Source organism: Rattus norvegicus, chromosome 15, assembly GCF_036323735.1.
Source record: "Rattus norvegicus strain BN/NHsdMcwi chromosome 15, GRCr8, whole genome shotgun sequence".
Lineage (NCBI taxonomy): Eukaryota > Metazoa > Chordata > Mammalia > Rodentia > Muridae > Rattus > Rattus norvegicus.
Genome location: NC_086033.1, coordinates 38,422,277 through 38,439,102, shown reverse-complemented (window position 1 = coordinate 38,439,102; position 16,826 = coordinate 38,422,277). Strand labels below are relative to the sequence as shown.

At 46.5% G+C, this 16,826-nt stretch overlaps 1 protein-coding gene across 16 annotated transcripts in view; it reads left to right on the top strand.

The window, feature by feature from the left end:
• Atp8a2 (ATPase phospholipid transporting 8A2) overlaps nucleotides 1–16,826 on the top strand; it is a 532,902-nt gene that overhangs the window by 87,306 nt on the left and 428,770 nt on the right. For 15 of the 16 annotated variants that reach the window (XM_039093999.2, XM_039093996.2, XM_039093997.2 and 12 more), the window contains one exon: nucleotides 9,643–9,787. In XM_039093999.2, coding sequence (XP_038949927.1) covers nucleotides 9,687–9,787 — 101 coding nt within the window. In that variant the 5' untranslated portion in view covers nucleotides 9,643–9,686. Of the gene's footprint in view, nucleotides 1–8,643; nucleotides 9,155–9,642; nucleotides 9,788–16,826 lie in introns of those variants that run through there. The other variant, XM_039094001.2, reaches the window with a different exon arrangement.

Sequence of the window (16,826 nt, the reverse complement as noted above, 5' to 3'; positions counted from 1 at the left end):
TCATCAGGAGGCAGGTAACCCTGTTGTGCGCTGACTTTGACTCTTCAGAGTGATGTGGCTGGATCGGATGGTATTTCTGTCCGCAGTGTCTAGAGAAATCCTATACCTGTCCATAAGAGTTGTACACTCTTATGTTCCCACCTCCAGCCTTCAAGGGTTCCTTCCTCCTGCATCCAGGGAGAATCTTTATTCCTGCATTTTACACACAGGATGCCTGGAATGAATGAGTAAATTCTTGTGTTCACTATTTTACGCATCTTGACACCCTGCTTTCTTCCCTGTGTCCCTGACTCCGGGGTAGGTAATCTCTAGCAATTGGGGGTGGCTTTCTGGGCTTAAGTAAGACATGGTCAAACCTGGATGTCTGTGAGCCTATGAGATTTTTCCTTTCGTTCTTCTTGTTCTCTTTTCCTTGCCCTGTAGTGTATAGAATTCAGGACAATGCTTTTATTTTAAGAGAAAAATTAGAGTGATAGAGGATTCAGTTGATGATAAATTTGATTGTCATTTTAGGATACTCCTTGAGACAATCATAAAACAACGTTCATAACAAAAAGGGAAATTAAATTTGGATGTTGGCTGGCTGATTTATTCTCATTGCCTTATTATCTCTACAGCGAACATGATTGTTATAGGGATAAGATGGGTCAGTAAATATAGAACACTTGGAATGGTGGCGGTAGGCTCAACAAAAGACGCTTGTTTTTTTTTTACTGAAACAATGTCTCTGTATGTAGCCTTGGCTGGCCTCAAACTCACTATGTAGCCTAGTCTGGCTTTGTGCTAGAGTTCCTCCTGCCCCTACTTGCCAAGCGATGGGGTTACAGGCATATGCTGCCATGCCCAGTGTGCTTTTGAGAACTGTCATTACAAATGACCTGTCTGTGATGTGGCAAACATGATTGGTCTGGCAGGGCTGGATGGGCTGGGGATGTTGCAAGGCAGACACTCCATATGCCTTTGCTGTAACAGATTTCCCTAAATTTAAGTATTCTCACTTCTATGTCTGAGAAGAAAATGTGATACACAAAATGTCAAATCAGGGAGAAAGTTAGGAAAAGCCAGAATACTGGGGAAACTTTGCTTTGCCAGGGCGCTGGGAATGGAGGCCTGGACTGACTCGTTAGTGTCTGACCACACACACTTGGAAGGTTGCACTAAGATTGCTGATAGAAGCAGATGCTGGATTCCTGTGGCCAGTGAGGATGAGCCAACATGACAAGCTGGGCTGCCCTGGTTGATAAATGAAGACAGTGAAGGTGCCTTTCCCTTGTGAGTGACATCTGACTTCCACAGACTTGGAGGCTTTGTCTACCTGGGAAAGAAAACCCCTGTCAAGAACCACAGAGCCACTGAATAGGAACCTTTTTCTTTGAGCTTCCTGGGATCCGCTACCCTTCAGCACATGTACAAAGTGCTTGATGGATGGTTCGGGTCTCAGCGTTTTCTGCCTGGAAGGAGAGGCACCTCAGTGGGATTTTAGGCATTGCCTGGAGAATGGCATCAGGCGAGCTCATGAAAGCTGCCCCTGCCTTTGATCTGTTGGAGAAGTAGAAGGAGAGGGGTGGGGAGAGAGGAACACAAGTGTCAGGTCCAGATTTCTTTCTCTGCAGAAAGTTCTCCAAGCAGATTGCTGAGGTATGAGAGACACTTAAGGATGATTGAGAACAACAGGTTTTGCTCTCCTGACCTGCCATACTCTTTTCTGTGGAAGTTTAGGGGCGGACTGGACAGCTAGGAGCCCTTTAACAAGGCTGCAAACAGAGGGCTTTCAGGGTGAGGCAGGGCCATTTGGGAACATTTCTACCCTTGGATAAAGCCCAGCAGTCCATGCAAAGGCTGTGGATGTGAATCCAAGCAGGAAGGATAGGTCATCATTCTGTAGACCAGACGAAGCAGAAGGCATTTCTGTTGAGGAGCCCAGCTCTTCTCTGTATTCCTGTCCATCTCCTCCATTTACACAGCATCATTTAAAGGAGAGGCACAAGAGAAGATGGGATAACCATGGAGCCAAAATATCCTTCGTCATAACACACTGAAAGTTGCTCACATGAATGTTCCCAGGAGGTGAGCTCTTAGCAACTAAACATTTCCATTTTCCCAGCTGTTCTGTTCTATGCTGCCTTAGGAAGGAGAGGTGGTCAGAATAGCTGCAATAGAATTTGAGGGGTTGCATCTTCCTATGACCACTTACGAAGGACAGTGAAGTTCCTGTGTTTACTCAGTTCATGCTCAGGATACATTTACTGGATGCCTTTCTTCTGTGGGGAGGCACCTGGCTAATGAGCATGGGTCTTGCCTCCTGGAGCATGTGTCAAAAGTTGATCCTAGAAAACGAGCAAAGAAAGTCTTCAAGTGGTCAATGCTGTGTTATAAAAATGCAGTGCTAGGAGGGCCCACTAAAGCAGGGATTCCGGTTAATAGGGTCGCATCAGTGCTGATTCCATAGAGTAAGGTACCAGAGACGGGAAGACAGGGAGACAGGGAGACAGGGAGACAGGGAGACAGGGAGACAGGGAGACAGGGAGACAGGGAGACAGGGAGACAGGGAGACAGGGAGACAGGGAGACAGACAGGAAGGCAGGAAGACAGGAAGACAGGAAGACAGGAAGACAGGAGTCAGGAAGGAGTTTGCTCTTCTCATGGGATAAACTTAAAAACTGGAGTTGGTGCTCTGTGCTGGCAGGGTTCACATCTGCAGACTCAGCCAACCCTGGATAGAAAATGTTTAAGAATAACAATGGGTGTCACGCAGATAATAAAGAAGTGTGGTTCAGCTTAGGCTGTGCTGGGCATGATGCGTTATCTAGAGGTGAGTGAAAGGATGGGTGTAGTTGGTATTCAGATGCTATGCCATTGTGAAAGGGGCTGGAACATTTGTAGACTTTGGTACTAAAGCAGTGATGGGCATCTTGGTCCCTGCCCACAATAACCACGATCTCTATGGAATTCTCTGTGGGATTTTAAAACTGATGTCTTTGCATGGAGTCCAGATTTGAGGTGTCACAAGCAGTGGAGAATCTCTCCTAGCAGAGAGGATTGCTGTAAAATAAAAATTACTACGCTCGTACTTAATCCACGGGCAACCCAGCCTGGGATGAAGAATCCTCTGAGTTGAGAATATATGTAACACAGATTTTTTTTCCTTTAAAGTCTGGTTTTATCTATGAAATACATTTCCAGAGAAGCACATTTATCTTTGCTTAATTTACAAGATGAGTTAGCACAGGACACAGAATGGGGTTTGAGGACAGAAGTCTGTCTTGCAGGTCTTATTGAGTGGAGGTGTCATAGTTTGGTTCTCTGCTACTGTGAACACCATGACCCAAAGCAGCATGAGGGGGAAAGGGCTTGTTTGACTCACACATCCCAGTCACAGTGGGACCAGAAGCTGGAGCCACAGAGGAGAGCTGATCCCTTGCTCCCCCTGGCTCACTTAGCTAACGTCCTGTATAGTCCAGACGCACCTTCCCAAGAATGGCACCACTCACAGTACATAGGGTCCTCCTGCATCAATCATTAATCATGAAAATGGCTCATGGACATGCTCAGAGGACTATCGGATGGAAGCAGTTCCCCAATTAAGGTTCCCTCCTCTCAAGTGACTCTAGTTCGTGTCAGGTTGACAAAAAGCTATGCCTTCAACTGTGTACTTCTCCCTCCCACCACCTACCAAAATGCCTCACATGTAGGAGGTATTCGGTAACTGAATGAATCCAGCATCCACAATGTTTCAAGTCATAAACAGCCCACAGCCTATTACCTTTGCTGCATTATTGTTATTCCTGTGAGAAGAGAAAAGAATCCAGTAAGTGTTGACAGAAATAAGAAATCCGGACACATCACTGTCATCTTCCCTTTGTTCTCTGAGCTTCAGAACTCTTGGTTGGAGTGGATCACATCTGCTATATTTGGAGAGACACATTCTGTGCAAAGTGGGGTCTCGAGAAACCTCTGAAGTGTGTCTGCCAAGGCGAAAATAACCACATTCTGTATTTGCCTGGCATCTCTATTGTGTCTGTCTGATTAGGACAGCTAATCAGCCCCAGTTCTCCCCAGCACCCAAGCTGATGTGCCTGTGTTCTCAAGAGGCACAAAACAGCTTTGTCAGTATAGTGTAGAAGCCAGAGCTAAGCTTGAAAATCTTAGGAGGGGCGTGTGTGTGTGTGTGTGTGTGTGTGTGTGTGTGTGTGTGTGTGCGCGCGTGTGTGCGTGTGTGTGCATGGGCATGTGTGCACATGTATGCTTGTGTGCATATGCATGCTTCTGATTAAAAAGCTCTGTGATCAGCCATGACACTGCTTTCCTAGAGTGAAGCCATGCCTAGAAGCGTAGAGAGAGCCACCTTTGTGTAATTTTCAAGTCAGGGAAAGACATATTAACCTCTTATCCTTCATTATAAAAGTCTGAATAGCCACATCTGCTAGAAAGTGTAAAGTGATAGAATGTTTTGGATTTAACTTTTTATTGATTGTTTGTGAATTTCACATCATGTTCCCCATTTCCATTCATCTCCCTGACCCTTTGTACCCATCCTCCACCCTGGTAACCTTCCCCCCAAAAGAAAAGAAGAATCTTGTTGTGGAAGCTGCACTGTGTCACAGTGTGTCACACAGTGCACCCTTTTGTCCACACATCTTGGCTTACAAATGCTCATTGCAATGAGTCCTTGGTCTAGTTTGAGTCCTCTGCCTTCTGTTACGCTCTCAGCTCTGGATCCTCACTGGGATTCCTCTTGGATGTTCTGGTGCTGCCCTGTGTCATGGAGTTCCTGCAACTTTGGATTTCTAGGATTGGCTCTTTCGTGTGCCCTAGAAGTTCAGTTATGGGGTAGATGTTGGGATGGGTCCACTCATAGCCCTGAGTCTGGGCCTGGGTGATAGATGTAAGCTGTTATTCCCTGGAGGTGGAGTTGGGATAGCATTGTCTAACGATGAAAGAATTCTGTGTATATTAGTGCTTAGCAAACTGGCAATGGAGGCTCAAGCTGATCTGTGAGGTAAAAATGGTGTCAGTCCTCATTCCAACGGTTTGATAAAATAGCTGGGTAAACAATTTAGGGAGAACACATTTTGGTCTCAGTTTTCAGATTTTCAGTTCATGGTCACTTGGCCCGTTGACTTTAGTCCAACAGCAAAGAAGACTATCATGGAGGGAGCCCATGATGAAAGAAATTCCCCACCCCATGATGGCTGGGAAGAAAAGACAGGGTGGGAGGGACCTGGGTCCCCATATCCCTTCCAATGACCTAACTTCCTTCCATTAGGACTTCCTACTTATAGGCTCAAGCATCTTCCAATGATGCTACTACTGGTGACCAAGCCTTTAACACAAGGGCATTTGGAAGACTCCGAAGAATTAAACAATAAGAAAAAACTTTAAAGATGTTTTGTGCTAAGAAAGGAGGGAGGAGGTTTAGAAGGAAGAGAAGAGGATGTGAAAGGAGAAGGAATATGAGAGACCACATGTGACTCAAAGCTTAAAATGTTTACCAGCTTCAACTTTTTAGAACAGTCGTCAACCTGCGATTTCTATAATCGGTTTCAATTTTTTTTTTCGGAGCTGGGGACCGAACCCAGGGCCTTGCGCTTCCTAGGCAAGCGCTCTACCACTGAGCTAAATCCCCATCCATAATTGGTTTCAATTTTGTGGGTGTGGAAACTTTTCCTCTGCCTCCTGGTGCCCTTGGTGAGTGGAAGAAGCCTTTGGACCTTCAAAGTGTGTGCAGAGAGCACCCTTTCTGGCTTCCATGCTTGCTGAATCATCGTGGCTCACCTCGGAGCATGTCGCCATCACTGGTTCAAAGAACTGCAGTGCGTCCACAGAATCACACAACACAGATGTAGCTGCTGGGCTCTGGCTTGTCCCCAGGGAAGCAGGGTTCGATGCTTGGATAAGGAAGCAGTCCGTGGTTCCGTGGCTGAATAGGTGCCTTCAAGAGTCATCTAATCCAGCGAGCTTCGTTCGTAGTCACCCATCGTAAACTTATGACTGCTGCTGTGACAGTTACTTTTCAGGGTTAGGCAAGATACGTGTTTTCCCTCAAAGGCTTGGCTGTCAGCTGTCTGTGGGAGCAAATGGAGGCACCTGTCCATTTGCCTAGTCGTGTCCTCTGAATCCTTTCCCTTCGCCTTGGTCTCTTTCTTGTCTACCGGTATCTATTGACCCGTCTATCTGCTGACACTGTGGCTGCTTATTTGGGGGAGTTGTAAGCATTCACTTGGCTATCGTGCGGTGGACTCTGCAAAGTGCATTAACTCAGGCTTTGTCTCAGGAGTCCAAATTTGAAACCTTCATCAAAATGCGCCCTGCTATAAATGGTACGGTGTTTTCCTTAGGCGGTACCAATTTGTGTTATTTTGAAAATATGTCTTCCAGTTCAGCGGTAGGTCAAGACGAGGTCACGGTGGTAGAAGAAATTTGGATCTTGGTAGTGGGGACAATTAGCCATTTTTTCATAGAATAAAATCCCCCAGCGTGGCTCTGTTAAGTATAGGAAGATGAGTGGTGTTGCCTTCTAAAACTTGGGAGATATGGTGTCCATCTTGCACTGATACCACTTGTTTGTGTCAATAATCCTTCACCATTAATAGTATTAATTAATTACACTAATTAAGCAATTAATGTAATTGCTTGAGCAAACTATTGTTTCCATTCTTTTATTAATTTAAATTCTGTGTATGTGTGTATATATGTCATATGCTTGCAAGTGTCCATATAGGCCAGTGGTATCCATTTTCCTACCTAGAATTGGAGTTACAGGCAGTTCTGAGCCACCTAACAAGTGCTAGAAACTGAACACAAGTCGTAAGAGTAGTGTGTGCCCTTAACCATGGGCAATCGCTCCATTATTTCTGTCTGTGATGCTGCTAGTCTTAGTCTGCTTTAAACAGCCGGAATCCAGTTCTCTCTCCCATTTATAGCCTACACAACCGGTTTCCCTCTCTCAAAAAACAAGTCTTCCGGTTTCCCTATGAGACATTTTTCAGGTCTAAGTTTTCTTTCACTCTTCAGTCAACTCATGTGTTTACTGGCTTGTGTCTAGACTGCACAGCTGATCTCTGTCTAGCCAGCCACCTGCTACTTTCCCCATCACTACTGAATGCTCATCTTTCTTGCTTAGACATCTTCTGTGGCTTTAGATGAAGCCCAGGTCAAAGCTGGGCCTTCTTAATGTCATTTGCAGACTGCCCACAGCTGTTTTTCCACTCAAAGCACAAGTTATTGTGTGACCTCCCTTAACATGTGACCTCTGACCTCCCTTTACACTTTCAGTCCCCCTCTTAGTTTTGATTACAGATGGCCACTCACTGCCAGGCAGCTCTAATGCTGTGGATTGCCACTAGGACAAGAGATGACATCTCCTATTTTGTGACCCTAACAGCATCTAACAACTGATTGTTCAGGTGTGGCTGTTTATGAGCATCACTTACAAAGCAATGCGGTACAGAATCGAGGAGGACGTGGTCCACAAAGTAGGAAATGGTGGGAGTTCCCTGGGTGATATGGATTTCATGGATGTGGTGCTGAGAGGAGTGGAGAGTCAGTGTGTTAGTGCGCTTCTGGCAATGGAGTGTTCTATCCGAGCTAGTGGTAGATCTTTGATCCTCTGTGCTGGTCACCGTAGCTCTACCTGGGAAATTCAAAGACATCCTTTATGGGTTCCCATCATGTGCCAGGCTGTGGGACTCTGGGATTCTCATTCAGGCAGAGAGAAAAAACCCTATTCTTTTATACAGGCTATTCGCAAACGTATTTCCATTTGTCTAAAAGGAGCAGGTGCATTCAAATGCAGTCTGGGGGGGGGGGGAAATGGTTCAGTGGTGGAGTACTGGAAAGGCTCTGGGCTCTATCCCTAGCCTACTGAAAGAAAATAAACAGGACAAAGCTGGGTTTTCGTAGATGGAAACCCAAGAAGCAGACCTTATGGTATAGCCATTATGGAAGTGGGCACTGTTGTTTCCTGCTGCCCTTTCTCTGTAATGAAGGGCTTGGGATTGTCTCCTGGCTGGGGTAGACCCTAGGAAGGTGGTGAAGGTGAAGGAGGTGAGGGATTGCTCCTACAGTAAGAAATAGCCTGGGTGTGGTGCACTCATTGAGAAGGAGCAGAAAAGGGTTGGGTCTGGCTGTGACTACGACCCAGGTGTGTGGTCTGGGGATCAGGCTACTCCAGGCCTTACCCTTCTTCACTGGTCTGCATAGCATGCCCACTCAGGATACTCAGTTTGCCTTTCAGATTCCCCTTTCTCCTGTTAGGCATTGTAATCCTTGTGGTCAAGACGATTTAAACACAGCTGTAGTTTTTCCAGGTTTTCTCCATGTCTGTGAAGAGGTATCTCTGTAGCTAGGAAGTGGGAGTCTACTCCCATAAGATGCAAGTTTTGTAAGTGGTGTGCACTGTACGCACCTTTTGATAGAGAAGATGAGGCGTTAGTTGGATGGCTATTTAAGGGGGATAAAAAGGTTCTAACTGCAGAGCTCTGGTTTTTCTGTGAGCTTTGATTCTCCCTAAAGGTTCCTTCTCAAGGTGAGCTGCCTTTTTTTCCCAGGACAGAAGCTCTGGTTGGAGCTGCTCTGAGTGTGTGTGTGTGTGTGTGTTACATGCCCGTGTGCCTACAGTGTAGTATATATTTCTGCATACTCCTAAGAAAAGTGATGGGGAGTTTAGCTCATTCAGAAGCTTCTGGATAAGGCTTGCTGTCAAATTTATAGAACTCAGGAACTACTTAATTGGGAGCTCGAGTTCTGGACAGAGATGGAGTTGAAGTTGCTCTTCTGAGGTGATCTGACTTCTTTGTGGACACCCAGCAGAGGAGCTCCTGCAGGATCACCGGGAGAGCAAGCTCTGTCCATCTGGTGGGTGACTCCACAGAGGAGGTGCTTTCACCTGTGATGACTTCAAGTGGGGCATCTCCCTAGGGCTATTTGTCTCATTGTGACTAAACACTGTCAAAGAAGCCCAGAAAAACCAGGTCCCAAGTGCAAGGACAAAGCGTGCCCTCGGCTAGGGGGAGGTCTTTTGGCTTGGCTGCTGTCTCCCTCCGCCTCCTCTTCAGTCTCAGGCAGTCTAAAGCGGTCTTCCTGCACTCGCCCCTGGGCCAACCTGGCTAGCGCGGGTACCACAAGCTAAGTGCACAGCCAGCTCCATCCCCTGGTGAGCTCTGGGCCGCGGCCCGGGATCGCGAGGGTCAGGCGAGACTGGGCTGCCTGGGGTCCACCGGGCCTCCACAAGGTCTAGGGCGTGGTGAGGTCTCTGGTAAATACAGAGCTAGAGAAGCCTGGGAACCTTCTTCACGAATTCAGGTTGTGATGGGGCTTCGGGGAAGGGGCGGGGCCTCACAGGTTCACCGCGGGGTGGGGCCCAGGGGGTGGCGCCTATTCACAAGTCGGGGTGGGGCAACTCGAGTCACGAAGGGGTGGGGACTCGCAGGTTCAGGGCGGGGCTGAGTGGGGCGGGGCCTGCCGCTGCGGCGGCGGCTGTGGCTACGGTCTAGTCTCCAGGGGCAGCCTAGGTACATAGGCGGCCCCAGTCTCACTAGAGCATCCTTCGCAGCTGGTCCCCGCCTGCAGCCCGCTCGCAGCCTCAGGCCCGGGGAGGCTGACTTCTTTGTGTTTTGTTTTCCCTGCGCCTCGTCTCTGCAGGACCCGTTCGTTCTTCTGCGGGCTACAAGAAGGCAGAGGATGAGATGTCCCGGGCCACGTCTGTTGGAGACCAGCTAGAGGCACCGGCCCGCATAATTTACCTCAACCAATCTCATCTCAACAAATTCTGCGACAACCGGATCAGGTAGGAGAACAGGCAGCCGGGTGAAGCTCAAGGCTCACATTCATGGGATGGCTTTTCCATCACCCGGCCGGCCCTCAGTTCACTTGCTTCCCCCAGCACTTCGCATCTCTGCCTCCTGCACCCACCTTGAGCCCAGAGGTCCATATCCAGCGCCCAGTGGGCCATGTGAACACAGCTGCTGTCTTCTTTGCAGTGCTGTACCCAGCCCATCTGTGGGCCTTGCATTCTAATGCCATCGATAAAAGTGAAGGTGTCCTCTCACCTTTGACTGCCTTCCAAGAATCTCCACATCTCTGTGTAACCTCATTCATGGTTCTCTTTGTCATAGCTCACTTGAGTAGTTTGCAGAACATCTGTGAGGAAGCGCTTTCTAAGGGAATCCCACGTTCATTTTCCAGTGACCCCACTGCATTTGCTAAGGGTCTTATTTGCTAAGAAATCTTGCCTAGAGTCAGCAGAAAAATGAATGGAAGGTAGCATTTTAGTGTCTGCTTTCTGTCTGCTGGCCACTGAGTTAGATGCCTTAGCAGTGCATCTCCAGTGTCTCGTGGAGCAAGTCATTACCTCCAGATCAGGAAACTGGAGTGGAGAGATGTGAAATGTACTATGCATATATATATTAATAGCTACTAAGTGAGAAAGCTAGAAATCAACCCGCTCATCTGACCAGCAAGCAAATTCTTACTACTGTGTAAAGCTTGTTTCTTAGCTTGGTGTTAGCACACTTTGAAACACCCATCAAACTTTTGGGCTCTAAGCAGCTCTGTGTCTGTGAGGATAGTTTCTGTGAGCTGCTTAGACCATCTGGATTCCCATGGAAATTATTGAGATACAAGCTATACAGTCTGTTCTTCATTTTTATGAGCTTTGGCTAAAACTTTGTGGTTATCTGTTTACCCATTACAGTACCTTGGTAATGCCCCACTGGCAGAAAGGTTTAGCTGTTGGTCATGTCTATAGCTCGATAGGATTTGGGAAAGAATCACAACATATGTATGTGGAGTTGGTACCTTTGTTTTATTAAGGGAGTGCTAGGTTCGTGCGGCTTTATTTTGTGTTCTAAGAACGACCTTTGAACACATTTTATATTTCAAAAGTAAAGGTTAGGATGTCCGAGTCTTCATTCCTGAGTAAGTAGGCTTTGGAGATGTGCAGCATTGCAAACAGAACATTATAGTCGAACAAATTAGAGCGACCAATTAAAAAAGGGACAGATAGTAAAATCTGGAAAGGCCTTGGAGACATTGGAGCCTCATACGTTTGGCCAATAGGAATGAAGTTTGGGGCTGCTGCTTTGGAAAGCAGTCTGGCCTGCCTCCGAAAGGATCAAGGTAACGTTACCATAGGACCCGGTAATTCCAAAGCTATGTGTACATAGCCAACACGTGTGAAAACAGAGGTCCTCACAAGCACGTGTACATAGATGTTCATTAACAGCATAAATCATGGCGGCCAAAATGTGCCCACACTCAGGGATTCATTCAGAGGACCCTACAAAGTAGGGAAGAGCCGCACAGTGGAATATTATCTAGCTATAAAATGTTACGGCGTGGGTGAACCTTCAAAGTTTTAAATGAAAGAGCAGGTCGTGAGAAGCCTCACTCTGTACTGATTTATGTGACGTGCCCCAAAGAGAGAGCGGTGTTTCCTGGTACATTAGTGGTTCCTGGGGCTGGAGAAGGGAGTGGATGTGTGGGAGATAGGGAGTGACTGCACAGCTTGGGATGATGGCTGTGTTACTCCGAATGCATGAAACGCCGTCTGGAGCCCAGCATTGGCCATATAGTTCTACGTTTCCTCACTTTTCATATTCCTATTTGAATTCCTTGCAGAAACACTGAGGTCATTTTTTTAAGAAGTTAAATATGACATAAGGAGATGGGATTGGAGGATCTTTGTCTTTATTACGAACTTAAGTGCTTTTCAAAAGGCATTTTTGCTTAGTTCTGCCAATTTCGGTATCCCTCTGTGAAGGTTTGAAACAGTGACAATAAAATAGGGACTCTACCCCATCCCTGGTTTGCACAGAAAGCCCACAGCAAGGGTCATCTGGGAAGAGAGGACCTCCGTTGAGAAAATGCTTCCATTAGATGCATCTGGAGCCAAGTCAGGGGTGTGGGGCATTTTCTTGATACATGACTAAGGTAGGCTAGCCCAGCCCACTGCAGATAGTGGCATCTCTGGGCAGGTGGTCCTTGGGTGTAGAAGAAAGCAGATTGATGAGTCAGAGAGAGGAAGCCAGTAAGCAGCACTTCTCCATGGCCTCTGCTTCAGTTCCTGCCCCAGGTTCCTGCCTTGAGTTCCTGCCCTGCCCTCTCTTCATGGCTGTGTCAACACTGTAGGCTGTAATAATCAACCCCTTTGCTCCCAAGTCACTGTGGTCATGTGCTTGTCATAGTAACAGGAGGAAAACTAGGGCAGGAGGTAGTTATTTAAGAGTAATGGGGCCTCAATACCTGTCTGCCTAGGGCTAGTTTTATCCTTAGAGGGATTCCACTGGTTAGCTGATAGTATAGTTTCATTTGTACTTTTTGGGGAGAAGGGTTTGGAATATGTGTGTGTATTGGGTTGGCTAAGAGTAAAGCAGGCCTATAGTTGTGTGGATTCATTTAAATACATCATGCTAAGTATTAAAATGGTAATTTATTTCTCACTTTCTGGCTTATCCTGTAAGAACTTTTCTAGAAGCCGTGAATCTAGGCTAAGAACGCTACAGGGTGGCCCTCAAGCTTCAGGAAGATCACCTTGGAGTATGTGTTCCGATTCTGCTGAGTACTAATGGGAACCACTAATGGTTGTCAATGACTTGCAGTTCGTTGGGAACTGATTACAAAGCTTCCTGACATTAGAGTTTGGGGCTTTTACAAAACACCGAGCCGTGGGATCTCAGCACTTGAGTACTTGCTAACGTCAAGGGTACGAAACATTGATTTGTTTTTAAATTAAAGCTAAGCCGTTCAAGGGAATGTTCTTATAAAAAGAAATTGCCAAAGAAGTTTTTCTTATTATAATTTTCCATGTAAGGAGGATAATTTTCTCATAGTCAGGAGCTTGGGTGTCCTCAGACTGCTCCTCTCCCTCCAGTGCTGGGGTGGAACCTGCCTTACATGCTAAGCACATGCCACACCCCTAGGTGCGCTGCTTCTAAATTAAGCTTTTTGGAAAGAAAGGACCTCAGGGGACAGCTGAGGATCCTCATGGTCCACTGAGCTGGGGAGTCCTTTCAAAGCCTGTTCTCTCGAGCTAAGAGTTCTTCACTCTCCTCACCCCAGGCCCTTTCTGGCTGGGACTCTCATGGCTCTGACAATTACTCTGTACTTGCTTTTGCAAGTGCTTGGTGTTTGACTTAAAGTCATGAACTGGACCTGGGAGTTTGGCAGTGAAGGAAATGGGCTGCTGTGCCTCTGGGGAAGTGTGTAAAAGATAACGTACTGCACTACGACAGGGGAATGACCTGACTCAAGGAAGAGGCTTGACCTGGGGAATGGCTTGGAGAGTGAGCCGTCGTTTCCGCTTGGCCCTGCATGTACAGAATACTCTATGTGGGAATTCTAAGCTCTGGGCAATGAGAATTCAGCTCTGAGAGTTGTGTCATGTGCGTGCAAGTCTGTCCAAACCCTGGTCTTGAGCCTAAGGCTGAGTAACCTGCAGTACGCGCTGTGCTCCCTGACATTTCCACTGGGAAGCCAGTGAATTAGCATCATCACCATGGCGAGCGGTTTTGAAGCAGCATCTCCCTCCTAGGCACTGGTTCTTATCTAAGAGGACAATCATCTTCTTCATTGCTTAGAAATTAATAGTAAAACTTGGCATCGTGGTACACGCCTTTAGTCCCGGCTCTTGGGAGACAGAAACCTCAATGAGCTCCAGGCCAGTCCTGATCTTTACACGTGAGTTAAAAAAAAAAAAAGCTCAAAAATCTGAAACTTTCTGAGAATTAACGTGATAGCAGACGTGGAAAATTCCACGTGTAACCTCACGTGGTGGGTCGCCATCAAAACACAGGCACAGCAAAAACATCCAGGAAAGTTAGTCAGGCTAATACATGCGATACGTGTGAAACACAGATGGATTCGTGTTTGGACTCAGTCTCACTGCATCCGTGCAGAAGGTCCCAAATCTAAGAGAGAGAGGACAAAAAGCAAGCACGCAAGCAAGGTCAGAAGCAGTTCTTGTTTCAGTCATTTTGTTAAGGGATGCTTAACGTGTGTGCTGGGACCCAAATGTCCCAGAGAGAAGAGGGATGGAGAGAACATAATACTCTTTAGTACTCCACTTGGTTGTGCGCTGTGCTGCTGATGTGAGTGTCTAGGGTGCCAATGACAGCGGTGTTGGGTACTACGAAGATGAGGGATTTTCTAAAAACGTTTTAGCTACAGAATTTAGAATCTGGTTTCTGTTAAACCTGCTTATTATTGAGCGGTGAAGTACCACCAAAGTCTTAGTAAGCTTTTGTTGATTTGCAAAAGGTCATCACTTGAAAGAGTTAGGAATGTGGATTCTTGCTGAGCTTGGCAAGTGGGCACCGAGGCTCCATCTTTGACACGGAGTAGACCTGGCACGGTGGTGCACGGCTGTATTCTCGGCACTCGGGTGGTGGGGGTAGGAGGATTAGAAGTTCATGGGCATCCTCAGCTATCTAACAGAGACCAGTTGGGTTACACAAGGTATCTTAAAAATAACCAGGGGATAGGGATCTGGCTCACATAGTACAGTGCTCGCTGAGTGACAATGAGGACCTAAGATGAGGTCCACAGCACTCACATAAAAAGTCAGGCATGTGCGGGTGGAAGGATGGCTCAGTGGTTAAGAGTGGAGGACCTGAGTTCTGTTTTCAGCACCCAAGCCATGGGACTTGCAACTTCCAATACTCTTACACGCATACCCACGTGCATACTTAAAAATAGATCATGTCTTTTTAACACCAGGCATGGTATGTAATCATAATTCCAGCCGTGAGGATTTAGAGACAAGAGGGCTTGCTGACCCAATAGTCTAGCCAATGAGTGAACTCCAGGGTCAGTGAGAGGCCATGTTTCAGAAAAATAGTAATTAAAGTTGACATTGAATATCAACCTTTGGCCTCCAACCTGCCTCATGCATACACATGCATGTACATCACAAACACATGTGTGAAATCACACACGCGTGTGCAAAATTGCACACACACATAGGCATATGAATGCAGGAGTCTGTGTAAATAAATAAATAAATAAATAAATAAATAAATAAATAAATAAGCAAAGAAATTGCAGCTCCTGAATCCTTGTGACGGGGATAGCTGTACTTGTCCACTTGTCACTCAGGTTGAGTGTGTCTACCTGGCTACCTTCAAGCACCCTGGAGATCTCATCTCCGCTTTTGCTATTTTTACTTTAGAGTCGGAAACTCTTGGTTAATCTCCAAAGCAGACACTGTTTCCTAGACAGGAACATTGGAATAGATTGGGAATACTTATTTTGTACACACTAGCAGCAAATAGCTCGACAGGAAAGTCTGGTAATTAAAATGCCACCTGATTTATACACGTGGCAGGATTTTGAGGCATCGTACATCAACAATATCGAAATGAGGGAGTCATTGGCATCGTGTATTTCAGGTAACCACTGCGCCTAAGCTGTCTTGCGCTATGTATATTTTTAGAAACAGGAAAAGAATGTCAGCCTTGGGCTAGTTAAGTATTTGACGTTTCTAAGGAAACAGCAAGTGTCTGGGAGAATAGACTTTGGTGGCAGTGTTTCTTTATCAAATTGACCCTTGTGTGGGTGCATAACGGAACCAAAGAATCCTCTGTACTGCTCCCATTTGGGTAGGCACAGGCACTCTCTTTGAGAATCTGGATTAGTGACCTATTTCAGTGTGCTCCTTTTTCCATATCCCATCCCTTTACCTTCCTTTCATATATCCCTTTCCTTTCCATATCCCTTCCTTTACCTTCCCATCCCTCTTAAAATTTAAGACATGGTCTCACTCTTCAATTCTTGAGCTCACTCTCCAGCCTAGGCTAGCTGGGAACTAACTTGACCTCTTCCCAGATTCCATGAACCCACTTTTCTGCAGGCTTAAAAGCATATCTTATTCTTACTGAATTAGTCAAGGATTCGTTATTGAGAAGGAAGTTAAATTTGATCAGAGTTTGAGGAATCTAAAGAGAGATGGGGACTGAGGGCCACATAGTCCAAGAGGAGAAGGAGCCTGGTGAGCCCCTGAAAGAACCTGTTGCCTGAGCCTGTGCCAGGGCACTGTGCTTCCTCTGGACTATGTGCTGTGGTGGGGGCTGTTACCAACATTTTCAGGCTAATAGCCTGGGCTCTAGCAGCTCTAATAAGCAAGGCTTGCCCACCCATTCCTAGTACATCAATTAAAGAAACCAGTAGACATGAGAGATGGATTCAATGTGGCCTCATTAGGTAGAGTAACATGGAAAGGGCTCCAGTGACCACTGAGTCCATCGTCGGGGTGCTGAGAAGATGTAGGGTTTAACAGAGCCAGAAGTATGCATGATTAACCAGGTCTAATAAAGGTGTGGTCTCGTGACCATTGTTCATCTCTCATGTCCTGGCTTTGTGTCTGGTCTATCCTAGAAGGTGCTCAGAAGTGTGGAAAATATTTTCTGGGGAGGAAAGTTCTTCCTCTGGCTACCACAAAGGTGCCAGCCTTTCTCTTACTTAGCACAGGATTCCCCGGGGAAATTTTCATTTTTCAGGTTCATTGTTTCAATAGCCAGGAAGCCAAAGGGAAGACTAGAACCTGTCTCTCTAGGCTGTCTCTTTCCTGACACATGCTTACAGGATGTTGACACTGTGGGAGAACTGAGTGGAAAGGGAGATAGATATTCTGTTGTATTCTTTTCAGGTTTCCACAAGAAATCTAGGAGAGTGGTTCTAGACCCCTTGAGGATCAAATGATCCTTTCACAGAAATGACCTAAGACCATCAAAAAAGACAGATATTGCCCTTAGTCCTGCCATGGCTTGGAGCCCCCAGTGTAGCGGAATGTCAGGGCAGGGAGGCGGGAAGGGGTGGGTGGTTGGGGGGAA